This window comes from Cryptomeria japonica, chromosome 7 (genome assembly GCF_030272615.1).
Source record: "Cryptomeria japonica chromosome 7, Sugi_1.0, whole genome shotgun sequence".
Lineage (NCBI taxonomy): Eukaryota > Viridiplantae > Streptophyta > Pinopsida > Cupressales > Cupressaceae > Cryptomeria > Cryptomeria japonica.
Window position 1 is genome coordinate 677,156,447 of NC_081411.1, and position 24,332 is coordinate 677,180,778.

General features: G+C 36.3%; 2 protein-coding genes across 2 annotated transcripts; both read right to left on the reverse strand.

Annotated features, from left to right (window-relative positions):
- Positions 1–1,362: 1,362 nt before the first annotated feature.
- Positions 1,363–3,543, reverse strand: LOC131856943 (uncharacterized). The gene is made up of 3 exons (XM_059208909.1): positions 3,036–3,543; positions 2,271–2,621; positions 1,363–2,081 (listed from the first exon to the last, which is right to left on the reverse strand). Exons 1-3 carry the CDS (start codon positions 3,541–3,543, stop codon positions 1,363–1,365), a joined length of 1,578 nt encoding a protein of 525 aa, XP_059064892.1.
- Positions 3,544–4,663: 1,120 nt separating this feature from the next.
- On the reverse strand, positions 4,664–5,305 carry LOC131856944 (uncharacterized). Its single transcript, XM_059208910.1, has one exon. The coding sequence runs from the start codon at positions 5,303–5,305 to the stop codon at positions 4,664–4,666; it is 642 nt and encodes a 213-aa protein (XP_059064893.1).
- Positions 5,306–24,332: the final 19,027 nt, after the last annotated feature.

Genomic DNA, 24,332 nt, shown 5'->3' on the forward strand with positions numbered 1-24,332 from the left:
ATGCAACTCAGCCCAAAGTAGTGCACCATTGTTATCACTATGGATACACACTAAACTGCACTCAGCAATTATAGACCTACATTCTCTAGATGGTTCTTCTGGCGCTACAATCAAGCCAACTGCTTGCTCTGTCCTCCACAAAATCCTTATTTCTCAGACTCGATCCAATCTCAGAGAGCCGTCAAAAAAACCTGTCCAAGCCATGTGATTTTGCATAGAAGAGATAAAATCTCTCCTCTCTCGAAAAACCAATCGATGAATACCTTATCTAATTCCCTTCCTTGGGATATGCTCGTTGTCATTGTATAGAAACTCTTGCAACTCTGTAAACCCATTCTCAATCAATGATATGACTGTTGTCCTTGGCTCGGATATTCCTTTGTTGGCAAGATAATTTGTTGCTTTATTGCCCTCCCCGTAAATATGGTGGACTTGAAAGTCTTGCAATTTATCGATCAAGTAATTGATCCTCAGAATCCACGCTTTTAGTCTCCAATTCATGAATCCATTTTTTATGATCCCATTTTATATAATTTGAGAATCACCCTCAATCAATACTTTCGAAAATCCGAGAGAGTATACCAATTTCAACCCTTCTTCTAATGTTGTGATTTTCGCAATGTTGTTTGAAGCCACACCCACAGGGCCACAAATGGCTCCAACTAAACACCCTATCTCATCTCTGACAACCACACCAAATCCGGCTAAACCCGAATTACCTCTACTGGCCCCATTAAAATTTAACTTTTTCCATTCGGATGGAGGTGGACACCATTGAACGTTCATTCTTTCTGAAGACTTGAAATTCTGGATATGGCTACTAATATGTTTCAAGTTCCAAACTCGTTCCATCTCCATGTCCCATTTGGTATAGCATTTGAATCTCCTCCCGTTGATCTTGCCATTAATGGTTTCTTCAATAGCCTCTTGGATTTTAGCCACAAGGACATAGACCTCTAACTCTTCCTCCCTAAATATCCTTTTGTTCCTCTCTTTCCACACATGCCATACTAGCATAGATGGACTAACGATCGATAAGCTTCCCCATTTAGAACTTTTACCACCTATCAGCCAAGCAATGATGAAGTCTTTGAAACACTAATTTCGTACCATCTAAATCTGGAGCTTTGCCAATAGCCAATCCCAACACTGCTTTGTATACAAACAATTGTACAACAGATGTTCTGTTGTTTCTTCCTCTTGCTTGCAGAGGGAACATCTGCTAGGTCCTTCTATACGTACGGATTTAAGTATATCACTTGTTAGTATCCTGCCATGCAAGGCTATCCAAAGGAAAGCACCGGCTTTAGGCAATATTCTTTTATCCCAACACAGTACTGTCGGCCAATGATTGTCTTTTTGTCACTTTCTTTGCAGTTCATACCCCAAATTCACTCTATATTTTCCTGATTTTGCTGCATTCCAAACTAAAGTGTCATTCTCATATGTTACAAAAGTCTTTCTGCTATTAAGTATTTCCTCCAATTTCAAATTGTTCTCACTTAGCCGATCTCCTACTCGTTTCCAAGAGATTGGAACATTAGGGGAATGGAAAGATTCAACATAGTCTGCCACATGAACTCCCATATTTGCTTCAATTTGATTAATCCATTCATTGTCATTTATAATGTTTGCCAATGCCAACTCCCCATTCCAAGAGTCCCTCCAAAACTTGGCTTTTTTCCCATTACCAATTCTCCAAGTGAGGTGATCTGTGATAAGCTTCCTGCTCTCCCATATAAATCTCCAAATCGAAGAGCCACCTACCGAATTAGCTACTGTGAATATCCTTTCAGGATCACTAGAATCCAAATATTTCGCAGCCATAACCTTGCACCAACCCTTTTGAGGAGCATTGTACATTTTCCAAGCTAATTTGGCCCCAAGTGCTAAATTTTGCAATTTCATTTGCCTAAGGCCTGCCCCGCCATCCTCCTTAAGCAGGCAAGCGGTATCCCAATTGATAAGAGGGATCTTTTTTGCCTCTTTCGACCTTTTGCAAAGAAATTTTTTGAGCATGCCATCCAAAGCAGAAGTAGCCTTGCAGGACAATCTATAACATGACATGTAGTAAATCGGTACTGCAGATAACACAGACTTAATCATCTGAATACGCCCTGCCTGTGAAAGCTAGTTATTCTTCCATGTCGCTGACGTGATTTTGCACTTGTCAACTACTTCGTCCCAAATTTTACTATCCAACCTTCTAGTAAACAAAGGGACTCCAAGGTATTTGATAGGAAAATTGCCTAGGCCAAACTGAAGGATACCGAATATTTTCAATTGAGATCCCCTGCTTGTGTTGAGAAAGTAAATCATGGATTTCTTCTTATTCATGCACTGTTCGGATACCTTTTCATAATCATCTAAGACCCCCTTTATAATATATGCTTCCTTCTCTGAGGCTTCTCCAAACAAAATAGTGTCATCCGCAAATTGTGAATGAGATATCGGATCCATGGAGGTTGAAATGGAAACCCCTTTCCATAAACCTTGCCTCACCCTGTTTGTAATACTCCTTCCTAAAAATTCAGCCATAAGCACAAACAAGAAGGGCGACAGGGGATCTCCTTGTCGAAGCCCATTAGTAGCATGGAAAAAACCATTGACATTCCCATTCACTAAGATAGAAAAACTAACAGTAGAGATGCAGTGACTAATACATTTCAACCAGCTATTATCAAAACCAAATCTTCTAAGGACCCCCAAAAGAAAGCTCCATACAACACGATCATATGCCTTTGACACATCTAATTTAACAATCATACCTTTGAGCCTAGATGAGTGCATAGAGTGAATAGTTTCAACAGTCAATATAATGCTATCCGTGATCTCTCACCCCGGGGTGAATCCATGCTAATTGGGCAAAATAATCTTCGTCAGAATTGGTTTCAACCTGTTCACCGTTACTTTGGACAAAATTTTGTATATGGAGTTGCATAATGAGATTGGCCGGTAATCAATTATAGAAGAGCAATCCAATTTCTTAGGAATAAGGGCGATGTTTGTATGGTTAATTTCCTTAACAAATCTACCCTGCTTTCTAAAATTCTCCAATATTATTAGAATCTCGTGCCCCAAGAACCCCCAACATCTTTGATAAAAATCCATTGTGAATCCATCAGGGCCGGGAGCCTTGTTTGGGTGTAGATCAAACACCACTTTTTTAACCTTCTCTAGAGAGAAAGGGCAGCATAAAGATATATTATCTGCATCTGTAACTTCTCTATGAATAACATCTGTCAAAGGATGTGAGGGATTGTCATTGCTACCGTCCCCCAATAGTTCTCTGAAAAAATTCACTGCCACTTCCTCTATAGCCTCCAAAGAAGAACGTCGATTACCATCTTTATCCACAATCGAGTCAATGCGATTTCTGCTCCTTTTCGCCTTCACTGATGCATGAAATTTTTTTGTGTTGGCATCACCTTCTTTTATCCACAATTCTCTAGACTTGTCCCGCCAAAACAATTCTTCTCTCCGAATTAACTCTGCCAATTCCTCCTTGAGAGCTTTCTCTTTATAATACTCTTCATTGGACATCCCAGATAAGATAATTCTATTATTTAATGAAGCTAATTCTTCCTCTACTCGCTCCCTTTCAGCAAAAAAAGTTTTGAAGATATCTCTATTCCAGAATTTAATCTTTTCCTTTAAATATTTCAATCTTTTAGAGAAGGTAAAAGATGGGGAACCGAAAAAAATATTACTTTCATACCACCATCGTTCAAGATGAGATAAAAAATCCTTATCTCTCCAGAAATTTGAAGCTACTCTTTTCTTTGGTTGGGGCCTCACTCAATTTTAACTCTACAGGGAAATGACCTGACAAGGATACAGGAAGAATTGACGCCTCCACCTGAAATGATGACTCTACCCAATAACTTCCTATAAAGTGTCTGTCCAATCTTTCTGAAATGTGTGTGAAATTGGCCCTGTGATTAGTCCAAACACCGCTTTTTTAACCTCCTCTCGAGAGAAAGGGTAACATAAAGATAAATTATCCACTTCTATACCTTCTCTATGAATAACATCCATCAAAGGATGTGAGGGATTGTCACTGCTACAATCCCCCAATAGTTCTCTGAAAAAATTCACTGCCACTTCCTCTATAGCCTCCAGAGAAGAATGTTGATTACCATTTTATCCACAATCGAGTCAATGTGATTTCTGCTCCTTTTCGCCTTCACTAATGCATGAAAAATTTTTGTGTTGGCATCACCTTCTTTCATCCACAATTCTATAGACTTGTCCCACCAAAAAAATTCTTCTCTCTGAATTAACTCTGCCGATTCCTCCTTGAGAGCTTTCTCTTTATAATACTCTTCATTGGACATCCCAGATAAGATAATTCTATTATTTAATGAAGCTAATTCTTCCTCTACTCACTCCCTTTCAACAAAAATATTTTTGAAGATATCTCTATTCCATACTTTAATCTTTTCTTTTAAATATTTCAATCTTTTAGAGAAGGTAAAAGACAGGGAACCGAAAAAAATATTGCTTTCATACCACCATCATTCAAGATGAGATAAAAAATCCTTATCCTTCACCACATAATCAAAAATCTGAAGCTACTCTTGCCTTTGGCTGGGGCCTCACTCAATTTTAACTCTACAGTGAAATGATCTGACAAGGATATAGGAAGAATTGATGCCTCCACCTAAAATGATGACTCTACCCAGTAACTTCCTATAAAGTGTTTGTCCAATCTTTCCAAAATGTGTGCGAAATTGGCCCTGCGATTAGTCCATGTAAATAAACCATTATTTGGTACAACATCCATCAAATGATTCTGAGCCACAAAGTCCCGAAAGTCTTCCATCACCTTGTTAGACATCCTCAATCCACCCTTTTTCTCGTCTAAGTCAAGCAATGCATTAAAATCTCCAGCCACAACTAATCTTTCATTATTCAATAAAAGAATTTTTTCAGAGAGGACGCTCCAAACATGGACCTTTTCCATGGTTTTCATTGGCCCATATACATTGATTAAAGGAAATTCCACATTCTCCTTTACGTGAATCACATTACACATCATCCAATTCTCAGCTTTCTCTAACAGGGTGACTTGGACTAAAGTAGGATTCCAGACGATTCCGAGACCTCCCGCCGCACCCTTAGCTTCTTGAAATGCTCCCTCCCACCCTTTACAATAATTTATAAAACTAGACGACTGCTCTAAATTAAGTTTTGTTTCCTGAAAGATGATGATTTCGTTGTTACTTCTACAAAGCGCTCGTTTTACCAAGCATCTTTTGTCAGGGGTAGAGAGACCCCTGACGTTCCAAGTGGTAATCTTCATTTCTTGCCAAGGGAGAGGCCTTCTCCCTTGGATTTTTGCATGAAATCAAACACACTAACTAATCCCTTTTCATTGGCTCTATCTTTCCTTTTCTGACAGTTACTCCTTCGGCCAAGCCACCTTTTGCTTTCCCAAGCAAAGTGTTGGCCGACTGACTAATGCATCTCGGATCCACATTCTCAAAGGCATCTTCGAGGAACAACCCTTCTTCAAAGTTCCTGTCTAATTCATATTTCGTATCAGATAAGCCTCTGCATGAATAGATGTTTCGCGGGGGTGACAAAACTACTTTCCCTTTCTTTGTTTTTGATGTATCCTGTCTGAAAGAATCCTTACTGCTTCTGGTCTCTCTATTAGTGACAATATTTGGATCTGCTTCTAGAGGGGCTTCCCCAGTTTTAGACAAGGATACCTTATTTAGTTGTTGATTCAGAGAGCTTGCTTCTTGCGAATTTTCGATTGAGCCTGTAACCATTTTCATTGATTGGATTGGTTTAGGCCTCCATTTTTGTGAAGGATGCCTATATGGATTTCTTGCTTTCCTAACAAACATCTTGCAATCTGCTTGACCATGAAATTTACTCCCGCATCTAGAATAACAACATATTTCTTTTTTGACTTCCACCTGTTGACACCATAACCCATGCGACACTCTCAGCAAGATGGTATCCGGGACGCATCTCACAGTCGCTATCCTCAATCTTGCATATTTGCATAGATCATCATCCTCACTAAAATCTATCTCCAAAACCATTCCTAGCATTCTGCCAATCTTTTCCAAGAAAATCTCACCCCAATACTCAATTGAAAGATTGTATAATCGAATCCATAACGGACATGAATAAACCACCAATGGAGTAGGATCAAAATTCAGAGTCCAAGGTTGAATATACACCACATGCTTTTCTGCAACCCATTTTTCTTGGTTGAGAATACGATCTCTTTCCGACCCCTTTTCAAACAACACTACAAAAAATCTTTTTGGCAAAAACAATAACGATTCGGTCCCCCCATTGCTCTTCAACCCATGATTTGATTTCTCTTCTGGACCAATTGATGTCGAGGATCTTGGCGATAACAACATGATCAACCCAAAACTTATGATCATCCTCCATTTCTTCCGTGAGATCCACCACTATCTCACCAATTTCTACTGACCTGCTTCCATCTGCCCTTCCAAGTTCCTTTGATCTGCCATTGTCATCCAACCGTTTCTGCAGACTTGCTTCCATTTTTTTAGTTGTAATTTGTGACTTAATGCATATTTGATTATAATAATGTAATAGTTTTTTTTAAATTATTAATTATTATTTAGTATATATTTTATTAATTTTGAATATATATATATATATATAAATATATAAACAGTGGATTAATATGTGTATATTAATTAATATTCAATTTGTATTTTATATATATATATGGAGGAAGTATCATTTTAATTGGTAAATGATCGTCGATATTTATTTCCTTTTTAATGAACTTTTCCATTTTTGGAAAGTATGTATATTTGTGTTGCAAGAGATGATATTAGATTAAGGTGTTCCACCAAGGAGGAAAATGATGTTTTATTTTTGAAAATGAATATCACATTTTTATACGATTAATGAATAATTGATTTTATATCATTGTGTATACTGCATACATTATAATTATTATCATGTGATTTTGGTTTGAAAACTCACAATGAAATATTTAAATTATTGTATGATGCAATCAAACCTTAGTGAGTTAGAAAAACATGAACGATCGGTACCTAGACAAGGTAGACAACTGCAATCAAACTTAGATCATTTAGAAAATTGGATCGACTTTTAATGTTTAAATCAATATGGAAAAAGATTGTCTTTTCCGGTTATTGCCTATGCAAGTTTAATTTTATGTATTCGCATTTGCTTAAGTAATGGCAAGACTTTGATTTGTTGTCGTATGGTTGATTTGGGGTACCTATTCTGTCCTCAAACTCAAGTTTGACTATTGTCTTGTGATGGTGTTGTAATTGGTCATGTCTTTTATGCGGGTGTCAAATGTTGATTCGTGGTTGACCATAGTTGGTCAGGTCTCTAGATAGAGTATCGTAAGTCACTACACCTCGTATGAAGTCTTGTTTGACCAGGTGGGTATTCCCTCCATTTGCTTGACCTTGTGTATTCCTTGGTTTAGGAGTTCGGTTGAGTGTAGTCTAGTGTCATTTGAGAAAGTGGCTTTCGATTGGGGGTCGCGCCCAAAGTGGTTGCTGGCTAACCCATCGAAAGTGTGTCTAAATAAGTGATAACCTAATAGCATATTAGAGAGTTAGTTAATGAATCACTAAGTAAGTTAATTATGCCTCACGTATGGGATGAGTGCTAGTACAGACTCGACATGCAGTGAGAAGACCTGAAATGGAAAACCATCATCCTTGTCTTCACGAAAGGATGTGTGGGTCCGCATGAGGCTTGGATGGGTCAGAGGTTCGGAATAGGTTGCTAGGGTAACCCAGTGGATGGGCCGAAACCTATGAAGACCTGCCATGGTAACCATACCAAGTTATGTGATGACACTTGTCCCTTATGTTTGCTAGTGTGTTGTTGTGTTGTCTTGATAGGAGCATTGTTGTGGAGTCATCTTGATGTTTATGCCCTCATGAGAACCTGATATCATGCTAGACCTTAGGTTGCGAAGACTTAGTTGTGGATGCTCCAATTGATCTGTTGTAATTTTTTCTTAGTATGTTCAGTTGGATCCTTTCCTATTCAGGGATCATTTAAGTATTTATTTGACCGATGTGGTCGTATGTATTATTGGTTATGTTCACCTTGATGTCAGGATTGTAAATGATGTGACTTTATGTATTCTTCTCTATTATTTAATTATCAAAGGGGTCTCGCTATTGAGAAGACCCGGGGATGTAGCCCTTTAGGGGTGAACTTCGATATCAATTTGGTGTTATGTGATGCTTATGTTTTTATGTTTCCTTTTTAGTTTTAGCATGTATGGATGACATTATGTTAGAATGTATAAAGTGGATTAGATGAAATTAATCTTAAATGTATGTGACTAGTCATCTTATTAAATGCATTAATTTGGATCATGAAAGAATGTAGATTAGAATAATGGAATATATTCAGTTATTAATAAAGAAAATAAGTATGCATGAAAAGAACTCATTAGTTTATGATGAAATTTAAGTACGCTATGAAATTATATGCATGACTTAAGTTTTAATGAAAGTTTGAACGTAATGTATGGTTAAAATTTATTAGATGAACCTTATCATGTCACCTATACTTTTAACTTCAATGGATGAACCTTATCATGTGATCTATATTTTTATCTTCTAAAAGAAAATTATCCTTTGTTTAAGTATTATCTTGTCATTGAGTCAATCAACTTAATTGAATTAATTAGCATGAGTTGAGTTAAATGTGGAATTAAGTAATCACGTTGGGAAACTCTTTAGGTGTTAGTTGAAGTCTTCCGCTGTGTAATCTGAATTTTGATATCTCATTGTATCATTGTGTTGTGTTTAATTTTAAAAAAATAAAAAAATTGCACTCTATTCTTGTGTTTTAGCTTATCCCTTCGGGGTTTCTTGGCGGGGCATTATAGGATGTCTATCCCATTTGGATAGATGTACTTGAGTATGCAATTGAATCAAACATAATTAAATAAATAAATTTTTTAAAAAATCAATCAAATTTTTTTCGTTAATTTAAGTGGGTCATTACATTACTTGGTGATGACAATGAGCAATATGTGATGCTTGTATTATTAATGCAACCAAAAAAATATAACTTGGATGAACTAGATATAAAAAATTATAGATTCATTAGTCAATCAAGATCTCATTTACTAAATGATAATATGTTATCTATAGTAAATTTGGGAGAAATATAAATAAGGTAAGAAATATATTGTCAAAATGGACAATCAATAACTAAAAATATATGTTGAGATTTTAGCGAACAGTTCCCTCCCTTAGAGAGCAATGAAAATTGCTACATGGAATGTTAGGGGATTGAATGTCCCTAACAAAATATATGTATGGCCAAGTGCCAAATTAATAAACTATTGGTCAATATTAGTATATTGCAATAAAAAATTGTCTTTAGATGTTAATATATTTTTGAGCTACTACACAATTAGAAAGGATTATGTGTGTATGCAATTGGGATAATATGGGTTTTGGGGATATTTTAGAAATCCATTTGAGTATTTTATGGATTTAATCCTCTTTTCATCAAATTGGATGCTCCTTGAGGCAAGGGATGTGGATCTCATGAATGTAATCCAAAAGCATGGGGCCTACACATGGACTAATAAGCATGCAAAGTTTATTTACTAAAACTATTGATTTATTCTATTATGCCATTAATTGGTTACAACCCCCTCAATTTTTTAGATACCCAATTTCAAGCTCTAATCATTTTCTTTTGTTGATAACAACCTCAAAAGACTATCCCCCTCTCAAGTACCAATTTAGATTAGTAATGGTGTTTTAAGCAAGTGAGTCCAAATGGAACAAAGATATTCATATCTGAAAAAATGTTTTACATCAAAATAAAGCTCAAGTTTGGAATAAAAAATCTTTCAAATATGTTTTTAAGGAGAAGATTATAATAGAAAAGGAACTAAAATAATTAAATCAAATTTTTTGTCCTCTTGTATCCTTAATTAGACTGTATATAAGAAAAATATTCAATGTCTCAACAAGCATAAATATTATATAGAGAAGAGATTTTCTAGAAACAAATTTAGAGAAACCTAGTTGGTTGCAGTAGATTTAAACACAAAATGATTCCACAATACTTCAAAATTTAGGAGAAGCCAAATAGAATCAACAACATTTCATAAATAGACAATCATCATCTAACAAAATATGAATGTATCCATCTTGAATTCACTTCCTTTTTTCAAAACATGGCGGTGAGTTATCATTTGGTGAATCAAAGTCATTTTGCATCACACAACATTGGGGAATAGGAGACTGGTCGATTTGTCTAATTTCTTTGATGTCTTCTATGTTGATTGATGTCATTTAGATCATATCTTAGTTAATATAAATATAGCTCACATAACATAGGTTTGGAGTAAAGAAAAATGGTGCCAAGGATATAGACATTATCCACCATTATGGATTGAATCTATATTAAAAGATTTTATTTCAAATATTTTGCTTATCTTATCTATTCACCAAAGTCAATTCTTGGGGAAATTGAGTGTGGTATCGAGTTGAACTCTTTGTAACATTGTCCTTTGTGTGAGAAACCTTTTGAGGAAACTCTTTGGAGTTGTCTTTACCTAATCATCTTGAACTCTTTGTAGAAAGTAACAACACACACACACACACACACACATATATTACGTAACAAAAAAATACAGAGATATCAACTAAGTATAACAATCATAGATTCTTATAAATACTAAAAGACCATGTAGGTTATGCTAAACTAGTTATATAGTGCTATAGATCTTTACAAAAGGGGGACACAATTACATAAATTTGCATTTTTTTAAAAAGAGTTTTCAGTTTTATACTATTTTTTGTATATATTCTTAACCAATATAAAGTAATACTCATCTTTTTAATAACATCAATAATTTCTTCTACCACAAATTGAGTTTGTCTCATTAAGAGTTTAACATTGAAAATTTGGTTAGACTCACTTACTAGTTTACTATAATCCCAAACAACGTTGATGCTCTCTTTAGAATTCTTACTCTTTAACAATTTTAAGAAGAAACTAGATCCTTTATCTCTTTTTTTTTAATCATTCCATCTTGGATCAAACCCTAAGGCCTTCAACTCTATATGTATAGAATTTTCTTGATTGAAGGGATCAATTTGAAGCTTAGATTGAATAGAGCATAGTTCTTATAGTTTACCCTTTTTTCTCCTATTATCACTAGGTTTATTTTTCCCCATAATTTGAAATAGACATGTCCATCTATATGCATTAACATTCAACCTATCAATGGCAACCTCCCTTTTTAATAGAGTTGTGTTGATCTTTTTTAGTGTGAACATGGCGAAATTGTTGTAATCTTTGTTTGAAATTAAGCTTGACTTTACTATTCTTCTTGATATCATTAGGATACTTCTTATAGTGGAGATATATATTACACTCAATAGGGTAGTGGTCAAAAAGAGTGCATGGGTGGACTTGGACATAATTTCCTTGATCAACTGATCAAGACTAAAGAATTCACTATTTACATAAAAAATTGTCTAGCCTGTAGTTAATTATTTTAGGGTATATTATTTATAATCACACCATTAGAAGTAGATACTTACGTTTTCTCTTTTATGACCTTTAAGGGGGTCCAAAAGCTTGAGACATTTTCATCTCGGTCCAAAAAAAACTTCTCATTACCTTTCCAACCCATCTCCATTCCACCAATTTTGTCTTCAATACTTTCAATCATGTTGAAATCTCCTCCTAGAATATAGGAGATATTAAGGAGGCTACATAACCAATTCCATAGATTTATTCTAGTGCAGTCACGACAGGAGGGTCCTCAAAGAGAATAGTCCAAAATATGCAACAAGAGTTGCACAACAGAAACAACTCAAAGTGATGGAGGCAATGCAGAAACAAACTATATTAAATCGTGAAAATCAGTTACAAACTGTAGGCAACATGCGAGCTCCAAGATTTGGCTCACAGGCCTGAATACAAAACATGTGTGTTATGCAACATTCAGCTCAAGCAAGAATGCGAGCCAACTTCGAACCTCCTAACCTATAGGTCTATCTCCTATCTTCAGAAACTTGATTCTAAATGCTTGGTTACATTGATTTATATGATCAAGGATGATCCACGTCGGCCCAAGGTGAAACAATCCCTGATGAACAAGATGAAACATGTAAAACAACATGGTCGGCCTTCGCTAAAGAGATCCATCCAAAAAATCCATAAGATGAAGTGCGGACCTAAGGGAAGGTTGGCCACACACCAAGGAACATTGGAAACAATGAATTGAAGCTCTGCAAGCTATGGAAATGATATGCGAGATTCGCCAATAGTAAAATAGGTCCAAGCGGTTTCGGTGTTCTAATCCAGAAAACAGTCTCGAATTTTGGAAGCAATAACTTGTCGAGAAAAAATACAAACGTCCCACAAACTTGGGATAAGTCAAATGAACATGTCCACAATCAAAATCTAGCTCCGCAAGATCCAGGGAGAAAATGCAAAGAAACACATAATGAAATGTTGAACTGCAAAACAAGAACAAACTAAAAGTAAATGTTTTTGGTTGATGCAAGGTTGCCAAGAACCAGGGATGCTCCTGCATCAGACATCTAGGGTTGTTGAAAAAGTGATTCCCTCACTTTGCTAGGGTCAGAGGAAAACCAATTCATTCTACTTCTGCTTGAAATCCATGATGAATCTTCAACTGGTTTGTCCTTCCACTTATGTACTGGCTGCTCTAGGTGCTACGCCCAATCCTATTGTCTGAAATGTCTTCAATCTGATCTGGTATCTATTGAGGTATCTGCTTCTTCAAGTTTGATATACTATCCTCACTGAATTCTATCTCATGATACTGATGTAGATCTATACTGTTGAATATAAGTGAAATACCCAAACTATCTGGTAACTTCACTTTATATGGATTTCTAGAACTAAATTTCCTCAAGATCTTACAAGGTCCAAACTTTCTCATCTTCAACTGTTATAAGATCCAATTGGAAATCTCTCTTTTCTCAGATACACCATCACTTCATCCACTACTTCAAATTCCTTATGTCTTCTCTTCTCATCCGCTCTCTCCTTATACTTATTGTTCATGTCCTCCAGATGTTGTTTAACCTGTATATGTATTGTCTTCATATGCTTTGCAAATTCTTCTACTTCTACACTCCTCTTTTCTTCATTACTGATGTCTCCCAATTCTGATATGCCTCTAGAGTGTACTCCGATAACAATCTCAAAAGGTGTTCTTCAGGCACTCTTGTTCACTGAATTATTGTAGGCAATTTATGCTTGTGCAAGAATCAAATCTCGACTTCCATTTTTCTCTCCCACTAAGCATCTCAGCAAATTTCCCAAGCTCCTATTCAGTACCTCTATTTGTCTAGCAGTCTATGGGTGAAAAGTAGAACTAAACTTCAAATCTATCTTCATCTTCTTCCAAAGTGTTCTCAAAAAATATCCAACAAACTTAGTTGCTCTGTTTGAAACTATGCTCTTAGGTAATCCATGTAATCTCACCACTTCTTTGAAGACTTGGTCTGTAACATGTATTGCATCTGTTGTCTTTTTACAAGGTATTAAATGTGTCATCTTTGAGAATATATCCACCACCACAAATATAGAATCATTTCCTCTCTATGTTTTAAGCAATCCAAGTATAAAATCCATGCCTATGTCCTCCCAAGGTCTCTTCAGAACTGTCAAAGGCTTATACAATCCTACATTCTGACTACTACCTTTTGCAAGTTGACAAATCCTACATCTCTACACAAATTTTTTAACATCATTATGAATTTGAAGTCAAAAGTAATTCTCATTCACCAATGATACTGCCTTATCAACTTCAAAGTGTCTAGGTAATCCTCCAATATGCTTCTCCTTTATTAGACTTTCTCTCATAGAACTTCTAGGCATGCACAACTAAACTCCTCTAAACAACATCTCATCTTGAATGAAATAATCTAACCACTTACTTCTGTCTACCACAATTGGTTCCTTACAAGCTTTCCAAGGTTCTACAAAATCTGGGTCATCCTCATACAAGTTCTTCAATTCCTCGAAACCTAATACCTCCACTCTTATCTCTAGCAGCAAGTTCCTTCTTCTACTCAATGCATTAGCAACTTTATTTGACTTTTCACTCTTATGCTTCAACACAAAGGTATAACTTTGCAAGAACTCTACCCATCTTATATGTCTCTAATTCAACTTTCTCTAACTATTCAAATACTGTAAAGCTTGATGATCTGTATACATTGCAAACTCTTTAGGCAACAAGTAATGTCTCCACTTCTTTAATGCTTAAATTATGGCATAAAATTATTGATCATACACATAATATCTCCTCCTTGAATCATTCAGCTTCTCACTGAAATAAGCTATTAGTATTCCTTCCTGACTCAACACTACTCTAATTGCATTCCCACTTGAAATACTTTGCTAAAATCCAGTAAAGTTGACATAGGCTGCTCTGTCACCTTCTGCTTCAACAATTCAAAGCTCCTATTTTCTCTGGTTGTCCACTTGAAACACTTTCTATCTCCTCTCATTGTTTCTGTCATAGGGTTGCAAACTGAACTAAAATTTCTGACAAACTTTGAATATAAACTAGTGAATCCATGAAATGATCTTACCTCTCAAATGCTTTCCGGTGCAGGCCATTCAACAATTGCTCTTACCTTCTCAGGGTCCATCTTCAATCTATCCGCAGATATCACAAATCCCATATAGACTAACTCTTCCTTCATGAAACTACACTTCTTAATGTTTATCGATTACTTTTCTTCTCTCAAAATTTGCAAAACTTGTCTCAAATGCAACATATGTTCCTCAGTCTTATTGAGAATCAAAATGTTATCCAAATATACAATAACAAACTTACCCAAAAATTTCTTCAATACCTCATTCATCAACCTCATGAAAGTACTCGTTGCATTAGTCAATCCAAAAAGCATCACCAAGCATTCATACAATCTTTTATTTGTATTGAATGTTGTCTTCCACTCATCTCCTTCTCTGATTCTAATCTGATAGTATCCACTCTTCAAGTCTATCTTTGTGTATTATTTGGCTCCACTCAAACAATCCATTATGTCATCCATCCTAGGCAAGGGAAATTTGTACTTCACTGTGATCTTGTTTATTTCTCTAGAGTCGATACACATCCTCCATTCTTCTTAGGTGCTAATACTGTTGGAACTGCACAAGGACTCAAACTCTCACTAATCAAACCTTTCTTCAACAACTCCTACACTTATATGTTCAACTCCTCATTCTCTATCGGTGTCATTCGATGCACTACTTTATTAGGCGAACTAACTTCGGGAATCAAGTCCATGCAATGATTGATACTCCTCACGGGGGGTAATCCATCAGGTACATTATCTGAAATGATGTCTACATATTTTGTCAGCAACTCCTTTATCTCCTCTAGTTGTTCTTCTTCATTCTCTGGATTGTCAGTTTTTGTGAGATTTTGCCAAGATCAAGAGTTCAATGAAAAGTACAAAATAGAAAGACAAAATATAGGACAAGAATAAATTGTATTCTCATCAATAGATAAATGATCAGTTGTTCAATAGTTATTACATACAATGAATATGAGCATGCTTATATAGGCAAGGCTATATGGGTATGTGAGAAAACAAACATGACATGTGACTCAATAAGAAACAAGGGTAGGTATGAAATAGGTGTGGTAGGTAGGAGAAACAATAAAATATTCCACATGAGGTGGATCACCCACCGAAGGTGGAATTATCACTCCACAATAAGTGGATATGATAAAGTAGTAACAAGATTACACCATAAAAGGTGGAAATCTCCTACACACACTATCCCAATATGGCACAAACACCCAAGTGTCTCATACCCAAACTACTATGAAATGCGTTATTCTAAGTAAACTTAAGTAAGGTATAATAATATCCAACATGAATAAATAATTACAACAACACCCCCCATTAAGTGTGACTTAGGGGAATGCACTTAAGTCTACAATGCAACTAAGCAATGCAAGATGGGTCCTGACTACGAGGCCATGTTAGGTACCCATGTACAAATGCAAATGCATACAAACCAATGCAATGAAATCTCTCATAAAGCGAGGAAAGAGAGAAAAACCCAATGGGAAAAAACCCCATGTGAGGAAAAATTCCCCCCCATATGAGAGAAGAAGAGAAGCTAGGTAGCCCCTCCTCAATGTAAAATTTGCACCAATGAGAGAAGATCGAGAATGAATGAAGAAACTGCTCCATGAACGTTGAACAACATTCCTCCCCTTGGGAAGAAACAAAATGAAAGGTGTATCCATGAAGTTTCCCCAATCATGAAGGGAAGATGTAGGAAAAAAACTCATGATGAAAGGAATCTCTGAAAACTGTTCAAGTGTCCCCATGTCGATGCTGAAAGATACCCCCTCCAAAGGTGGTGAAGTGCTCCACAGTGCTGAAAAAGGCACTCTAAGATCTAGTGGAGATGAATGTAGAACAAGTCCCAAAGACTCACATGTCTCCTCAAAGGATAAAGAGACATCCCCCAACTATTGTACATAAGAATCCACAATCATGTCAACCTCAAAAAAATGATCATGTAGAGAATGAACAAGAGGGTCAAAGTGTTCCCTTGCAACAATCAAAGAAGGATCATCTTCATCAAAGAGAAAATGAATATCATCAATTATGTCTCCCAAAGATACAATGTAGGATTCCACAAACAAACCTGCAATGTCTGTCAAATAATCATCCCATGAAACTGAAGCTGGAAGACAAGATATATCCTATTGCTTTGAATCAAAAGAAGGAAAAATTGTTGCATCATCTGCATCATCAGGTGCAATAGGTGGTGTGAAATCAATAGAAGGAGATGAAATGCAAGGCTCAAGAACGGGGTCACATGTGAGAATCCCCAAGTTCAAGTACCCAAAGTTCTCCTCAAAATCTGAATCGTCATATGTGGAATCATCATGTGAAGAATCATCATATGTAAAATCATCCTCATCAATAAAATCTGAAAAGGAGTATAACCGAGATGCATGATCAACCACCCTAGTCACCATTATAGCTCTAGTTTCCAAGTCTCTAATGAAAACTGACTTAGGTGTGAACTCCACAATTGTCTTTGTTGCGCCATGTGTGATTTGATAGATGGAAAGGAGATTGTTTGTCAAGTGGGGTGCACACATGACATCATTGAAGGAGTTATCCCCAATGGCAATAGATCCTTTCCCAATCACATCCATGTAAGTATGATTGCCCATCAAAATCTATGGCATGGTACAAGGCTCAAATGTAGAGAACATAGACTAGGAAGATGCCATATGACAAGAAGCTCTTGAATCTAGAAGCCATCTCCCTAAATCATGACTTGTAGTAGCACAAAGAGATTTTCCTTTTCTTGTCCCAAAAGAGTGAGTCTTTCCACTTGTAGAATCCATGAATGCTTGCCCTTTCCGCTTTGAATGTGAGGAAGTCGAAGTTGATGAATCCTCCTTCTTGTAGGCATTAGGCAAATCAATGTTCTTTTTGAGGATATGTGAGAGATCATCAATCTTCTTAGAATGGCAATGTCGCTCCTCATGACCAACCTTTTTACAATAGGCACAAGTAGGTCTCTCCCTCTTTGGTGAATAGTCCTTCTTGGAAGAGGATGAATCTCCTTGTTGTGGAGAAGGTGGTGCTTTGTCCTTAGGCTTTGATTGCCATTTCTTCTTGTTTGAGTTGCCCTTTCCTTGATTTCCTTTGTTCCCTTGATTTTTCACTAATGCTTGAGACTTAGAAGTCTTAAGAATACCCATGCTTATCAACTTAGTTTGTTCCATCATCAACATTTCGGTGAAAGCATCAAATGTAGGCATTGTGTAGCTTGAACCCATTGTCATCGTATAGGTTTGGAAACTAGAAACAAATGTTGCATATTCTTGTGGAAGCTTGCCCATCAAATTGAAGATCAATTGAGTATCCTTCTTATCAATGCCACAATCCTTGAGTTGTACCCTCAACTCTTTTGCCTTAGTGACATAATCTTGTATAGTATCAAAGTTCTTGGGATCTAACATGGTGAGATCACTATCAATCTGATATCCCCTAATTTCATCAACTTCAAGTCTTGAAACTTTTGCCAAGCATCCTTAATTAAGGTACATTTCTCAATATGAAAAATGAGATCTTTTGATACATATTTTCTTAATGTACCAATTGCCATGATATTCTTAGTGAGACAATCCAAGTAAGCAACAGGATCAACCTTAGAATCAACGGGAGCAACAATAGTTCCATCAATGTAATGAGTTAGTCCTTTTTTCCATAAGTGTACTCCATGCATCAATTTTCCAAGTAGCATAATTATGAGGAGTTAAAAGATGAAACTTAATAGAACCCATAGAAGCAAAATGAAATAACACAAGAGCACAAAAGCACAAGAGACACCCCCCCAAATTCAATCAATCAAAGTACCCTACCCCCCTCCTCCCCCCCCAAAAAAATGATGATTTTGGCACTTTATATGTAGTGCATGTACAATAGGCCACTTGCAAACAATGGTAAGGTGGACTTCTGATTTTGTTTTACAACTACCCCAATAGGCTAAGAACTACAATGCAAAAGACCAGAAAGATAGATCTATGCAATATAAGTGCCAAATTGGCCAAAAAATATCATATTTTGAAAGTACAATTTCTACTCAAAATCATTGCAAAATGATAGCAGATTATGAAAGTAGACGAAAAACTATGCACTTTCAAAAAATATGCCACCTGAAAAGGAGTTCGTATGAGCCCAAACGGAGTCCCGAAATTTGCAGAAACGGGGATTGGACAGGTACAGTCACCAAAGATGAAAATTTTTTCCACCAAAATAAAAAAATAATGCCACCATGTGAAAGTACACGAAAATTATCCCATTTAAAAAAAAAATTGCACCAAAAAAAGGAGCAAAAATGAGCAAGATATGGCCTTCCAAAGTTGAACTGCAAAATTGAAAAGCTCAACGGGAGGGGGTTGATAATTTTTTGCAAAAATGACGACGTCAGCAAAACACTACATTAAATTTGACAGTCGTATGGTCGTGACCCGATCGTCGCTCCCCTTGCTTGTTGTACGAATGATGACGTCATCTGATGATGTGACGAGTGAGGTGGTAGAACACGTGTCAGATGATTGGATTAGATGTCTGTGTGGCAGTATGGACTTCCAATTGTGCGAATCTGACATATCTAGTACAAACCTGCTAAGGTGTCACGCTGACTGTGCATTGTGGGTACACCAGCTTGGCAGTCGCATGGAGGCTGCATGGCAGAGAGGGTAGCTACCAAAATATAGATTGCCTTGGATCTGCATGGCAGGTCAGCAATTGCACGACGATTGGGAGCAGTGGAGCCCAGACAGTGGACTGCAAGGGCCCGAGATCGAATGCGGGCCGATAGTGGAGGTCCCGACTGACAAGAACATGGTTGGCGATGGAAGGTTGTCGATGGCGGTAGGTCCGACGAGTGGTGCAGCGGGAGGAACCGGAGGGTAGCGCCTGTGGAGAAGTGGGGTCCATGGAGCGGCCGAGCTGGCAATGGTGAAGCGGGGTCCACAGAGTAGAAGTCAAATTGTTGGCGGTTGAAGTGATAAGGAGGTTATAGTAGGTACAGGTGGTAGACTGTTGGCTAGGTGGAATGGTACGCAAAGCCCTGCAAAAGGCTGTTGTATAGGTACGATGTTAGGGGGAAACCCTCAAAATATATATATATATATATATATATATATATATATATATAAATTCAAATAAAATTTTGTGAATCTAATAAAAACTGTGAAATGATTTTTTTGAAATAAATAAAATTCGCAGAAAAAAATAATTTAAAATTTTTTTTTAAAAATATCTGTACGGTACTAGCCAAATTGGCTAAATTTTTCCTCCAAGCCCCAAAATTGACTTTCACCCAATATAGGCGATTTTATAGTCAAAATTCATGGAAACGGTCACCTGGACTCAGCTGTGATGTCGGATTTGGTCTAGGATGCCTTCAAAAGATTTTGCTCCTCAGATCCAAAAATGCAAGCCTCCAACAATGCCTCTCAAAGACAAATCAATGATTCTCTAATGGCTCTTATACCATGTGAGGTTTTGCCAAGATCAAGATCTCAATGAAAAGTACAAAATAGAGAGACAAAATATAGGACAAGAATAAATTGTATTCTCATCAATAGATAAATGATCAATTGTTCAATAGTTGTTACATACAATGAATATGAGCCTACTTATATAGGCAAGGCTATATGGATATGTGAGCATACAAACATGACATGTGACAATAAGAAACAAGGGTAGGTAGGAAATAGGTGTGGTGGGTAGGAGAAACAATAAAATATTCCACATGAGGTGGATCGCCCACCGAAGGTGGAATTATCACTCCACAATAAGTGGATATGATAAAATAGTAACAAGATCACACCATAAAAGGTGGAAATCTCCTACACACACTATCCCAATGTGGCACAAACACCCAAGTGTCTCATACCCAAACTACAATGAAATGCATTATCCTAAGTAAACTTAAGGAAGGTGTAATAATATCCAACATGAATAAATAATTACACCAACAGTTTTCTTAGGAACTAAAGTAAAAAATACATTCTCGTGTCTCATCCCATCCAAGAATTTCCTTCCATCCACCAAACAGATTCTAGCACTGGTATAGACTTCAGTTTTTTGAGGCTCTTCCAAGGCTAACAAGGTCTACTTCTTCCCATTTGCAACAATAGTGTATATGTTCTTCCTTCCATTATGTATTGCTTGTCTATCATACTGTCAAGGTCTAACCAACAAGATATGAAAAATATCCATAAGCATAATATCACACAAAACTTCATCATGATAATTTCCAATTTTCAATTTCACAAAACATTGCTCGCTTACTAGTATCTGATGATCATCCTGAATCCATGCTATCTGATAAGGCTTAGGGTGCTTCAACTTTCCAAATTCAACTTATTTACCATCTCCTCCAAAACAAGATTATTTGAACTACCACTATCAATTATAACTTTACAACACTTATCGGATACTTTACATCTGGTTGTGAAAAAAATTCTTCTCTGCAAGGGCTCTTCATCATCTCCGGTTTGACACAAAGCTCTCCTCATTACTAGCAATTCTCCATCTTTCGATTTATTAGCTAATCCAGTATGGTCTTCCTCTACCAATGTTGTTCTTCCAATGTTCTTAGTCTTCTTGCATTTAAATACTCGATGTCCTTCTCCTCCACACTTAAAGCAGATTCCTCTAAACACTCTTTTATCTTGTTTTCTGTCAACTTTGTCATAAATCTCATTCCAGTATCCATCAACCTCTCTTCTTTGATAAAAATTCTATCATCCTTATGATATGAACTACCATATCTACCAACTTCCTTGTCTTTGTTCTAATCTGTATAGGGTCCTCTTCCTCTGAAAAACCTTCCACCTCTTCCTCTTTGCTTCTGCTCATGTCTTTTGTTCAACTTTTCTTTGGCCTTTAGGGCATATTGATAGGCTTCCTCAAAAATTTGTAACTTGATTAAAATGAGTTCATCTTGTATAGACATCTGCAACCCATTCAAATATCTAGCAACTTGTTCAATCTCATCATCAGCATGTCTAGATCTGATATTCAACTTGTAAAATGTTTCAATATGCTTCTTCACACTAGATTCCTTCTACTTCAGGTTCTACAACTTTTGGAATAGATTCACTTGATAATCAACAGGTATAAACTTTAATTTTAACTTGCTAACCATCTGCTCCCAAGATTTGATCTTCTTTTTACTTCTTCTTTATCTATCAACTTGCAAATGTTCCCACCAAAGAGGTGCATCTCCTTTCAACTTAGCGCAAGCATTTATCACCTTCCTATCTTCCGTGGTGCCTTCAAAATCAAAATAATTTTCCATCTCTGTGATCCAATCTAGCAGCTCATCTGAATCCAACTTGCCATCATAATCCGGTGGGGTAAAATGTGGTATGGTATTCACTCTAGACAATGCTCTTATAAACCTTTCTTCATCCAAATCATTCATCGATGGATTTTCTCCTTGTTCTCCAGAGCTACTTCTTCTTCCCTATCATCACCCACATCTTCAACATGTCAACCTCTTCCCTGGGCCATTTCGACAGCTTCTAATCGGGTTGCAATTCCTCTCAACATTTCCATTATAGCACGATTTGCATTTCCACGTGCTCTACCATTTCTATTTACTCTTCATGCCATCTTCACACAAGTCCTCTGCAACTATAGGTTGGATCTGCAATCTACCACCCTACAATAAAATCTTAAAGGATAACGCAATCTCTAGAATGAAATCTCACTCTGATACCACTTGGTGTAGTCACGGCGAGACGGTCCTCAAAGAGAACAGTCTAGACCGTGCAACAAGAGTTACACAATAGAAACAACTCAAAGTGATGGAGGCAATGTAGAAACAAACTACATTGAATCATGAAAATCAGTTGCAAACTGCCAGCAACATGCGGGCTCCAAGATTCGCCTCACAGGATTGAATACAAAACATGCGTGTTATGCAACATTCAGCTCAAGCAAGAATGTGAGCCAACTTCAAGCCTCCTAACCTATAGATCTATCTCCTATCTTTGAAAACTTGATTCTAAATGATTGGTTACATTGATTTATATGATCAAGGGTGATCCACGTCGACCCAAGGTGAGTGACCCAAATCTTTGATGCAATTGGACTAGTCATTGCAAAGAAGGATACTAGACTGCCGTTACCTTTATCATTATTTCTATAGAATTGGATGGCATCTTTCTTTCCTCACAAGCTTCAAACTAGTTTCTAACATAAATCCCATCAACTTCACTTCTTATAGAAATATCAAATAAAGATTTTGAAATTGATTGAGATACCTTCTAATGATATATATACTCTTTTTTCAAGAGACTAGCTAAAGTAATTAAGACTTCTCATTGATCAAATGGGAGTTTGGACCTTTCAAATTCTTATAAATCCTGTCAAGGGAACTAGGGATCTTATCCCCCTCCTATTCTTCTTAACTTTTAGCTTATGGTCTTCTCTTCTAATATTTTCCATTTTTTCTTGTCCTTTTGTTTAGCAAGGTACTCATTAGGGCCTTTTAGCAAGTCATCTTCACTTGAAAAGAGAGGTAGATTAGCAAGAGACTTACCAATCACTTCCATCTATAAAATTGCTTATATCCCCTCGTGACTCTAATAGAGTTGAAAAGTAAGAACCTTTTTGTAGTGCCCCTCCATGATCCATACTCTATGATGGTTATGATAGATATTGGCAGACTCTTGATGTTTGATACTTCTTGTTTTCATGCTTTGTTCTTTCATGTTTGAGATACTTCTTCATATCAGTGGATATATTATGATATTTAAATGATGATGATTCTTTGTTTAGGGATACTTGATGATGTTAGGGTTTACTATTTGATGGACTTTGTGATAATACATTTCTTAGATGATATGTTTTATTATTACTACTTATGGTGTTTTATCTTGTGCTAACCCTAATTCTAATAATCTCATTGGATATGGATGATGGTTGTTCAATTATGTTATATTTATGATTATGATGTTTTATTGTTTGCAAGTGAGTAAGGGATGATATCACATCACTCATCATGAGAAGGATGTAATGTTATAATTCTCTTTGATCTGATATATATATGTGTGTGTGTGTGTGTGTGTGTGTGTGTGTGTGTGTGTGTGTGTGTGTGTGTGTGTGTGTTTTGTTCAATGTTGATGTTGTGTAGGAGGGCAGGTACTAGGCACCGACTCCACCTAGTTCCACAGGTTTGAGCATGCCTCCTTTCCCAATGGTAGTTGATCGAAGGTGATACTAAGGCTCTACCACACCTAACCCTAGTCTTTGTCTTTGGTTTTGGTCTTTTGTCTTGATTGCATCATCATGGATCTAATTCTTATTTAGGATGTGTGGTCTTGTGGATGGATATGCAAGTAGTTGTGTCTTATCCTTTTTATTATATTTTAATTTATTTAATTTATTTGAGATTTATTATGGTATAAGATTAATTATTATTAATATTAATTTATTTTATTTATTAAACATTATTTATATAAAAATAAGGTGTAAATTATCATAATTATGTCTTTTGTATTATTATGTGTGTATTTTAATTAAGTGGTATTAAATAATATGTATATTTGTGTTCCCTGTTTTCTATCCTACTTTCTAGGAGAAATTATTTAATAAATTATGTTGTTTTCTTCATGGTAGGATATTATATTATGTAATTATTTTTTTGTGAGTTTGGATTAATAAATTAATGTTTTAGTTTTGATTGGTTGAGAAGATTGGTTGTTTCTTGTACAAACACCAACTCTC

What these genes read in the sequence shown, in the direction of transcription:
- LOC131856943 (XM_059208909.1), bottom strand. Translation starts at nt 3,543, where the DNA reads ATGTCCAATGAAGAGTATTATAAAGAGAAAGCTCTCAAGGAGGAATTG. An exon ending in GGAGAATTTTAGAAAGCAGG is followed by an intron (nt 2,622 to 3,035) that starts GTAGATTTGTTA and finishes TTTCTATCTTAG; the next exon opens with TGAATGGGAATGTCAATGGT. An exon ending in ATCTCAATTGAAAATATTCG is followed by an intron (nt 2,082 to 2,270) that starts GTATCCTTCAGT and finishes TGTTATCTGCAG; the next exon opens with TACCGATTTACTACATGTCA.
- LOC131856944 (XM_059208910.1), bottom strand. Translation starts at nt 5,305, where the DNA reads ATGAAGATTACCACTTGGAACGTCAGGGGTCTCTCTACCCCTGACAAA.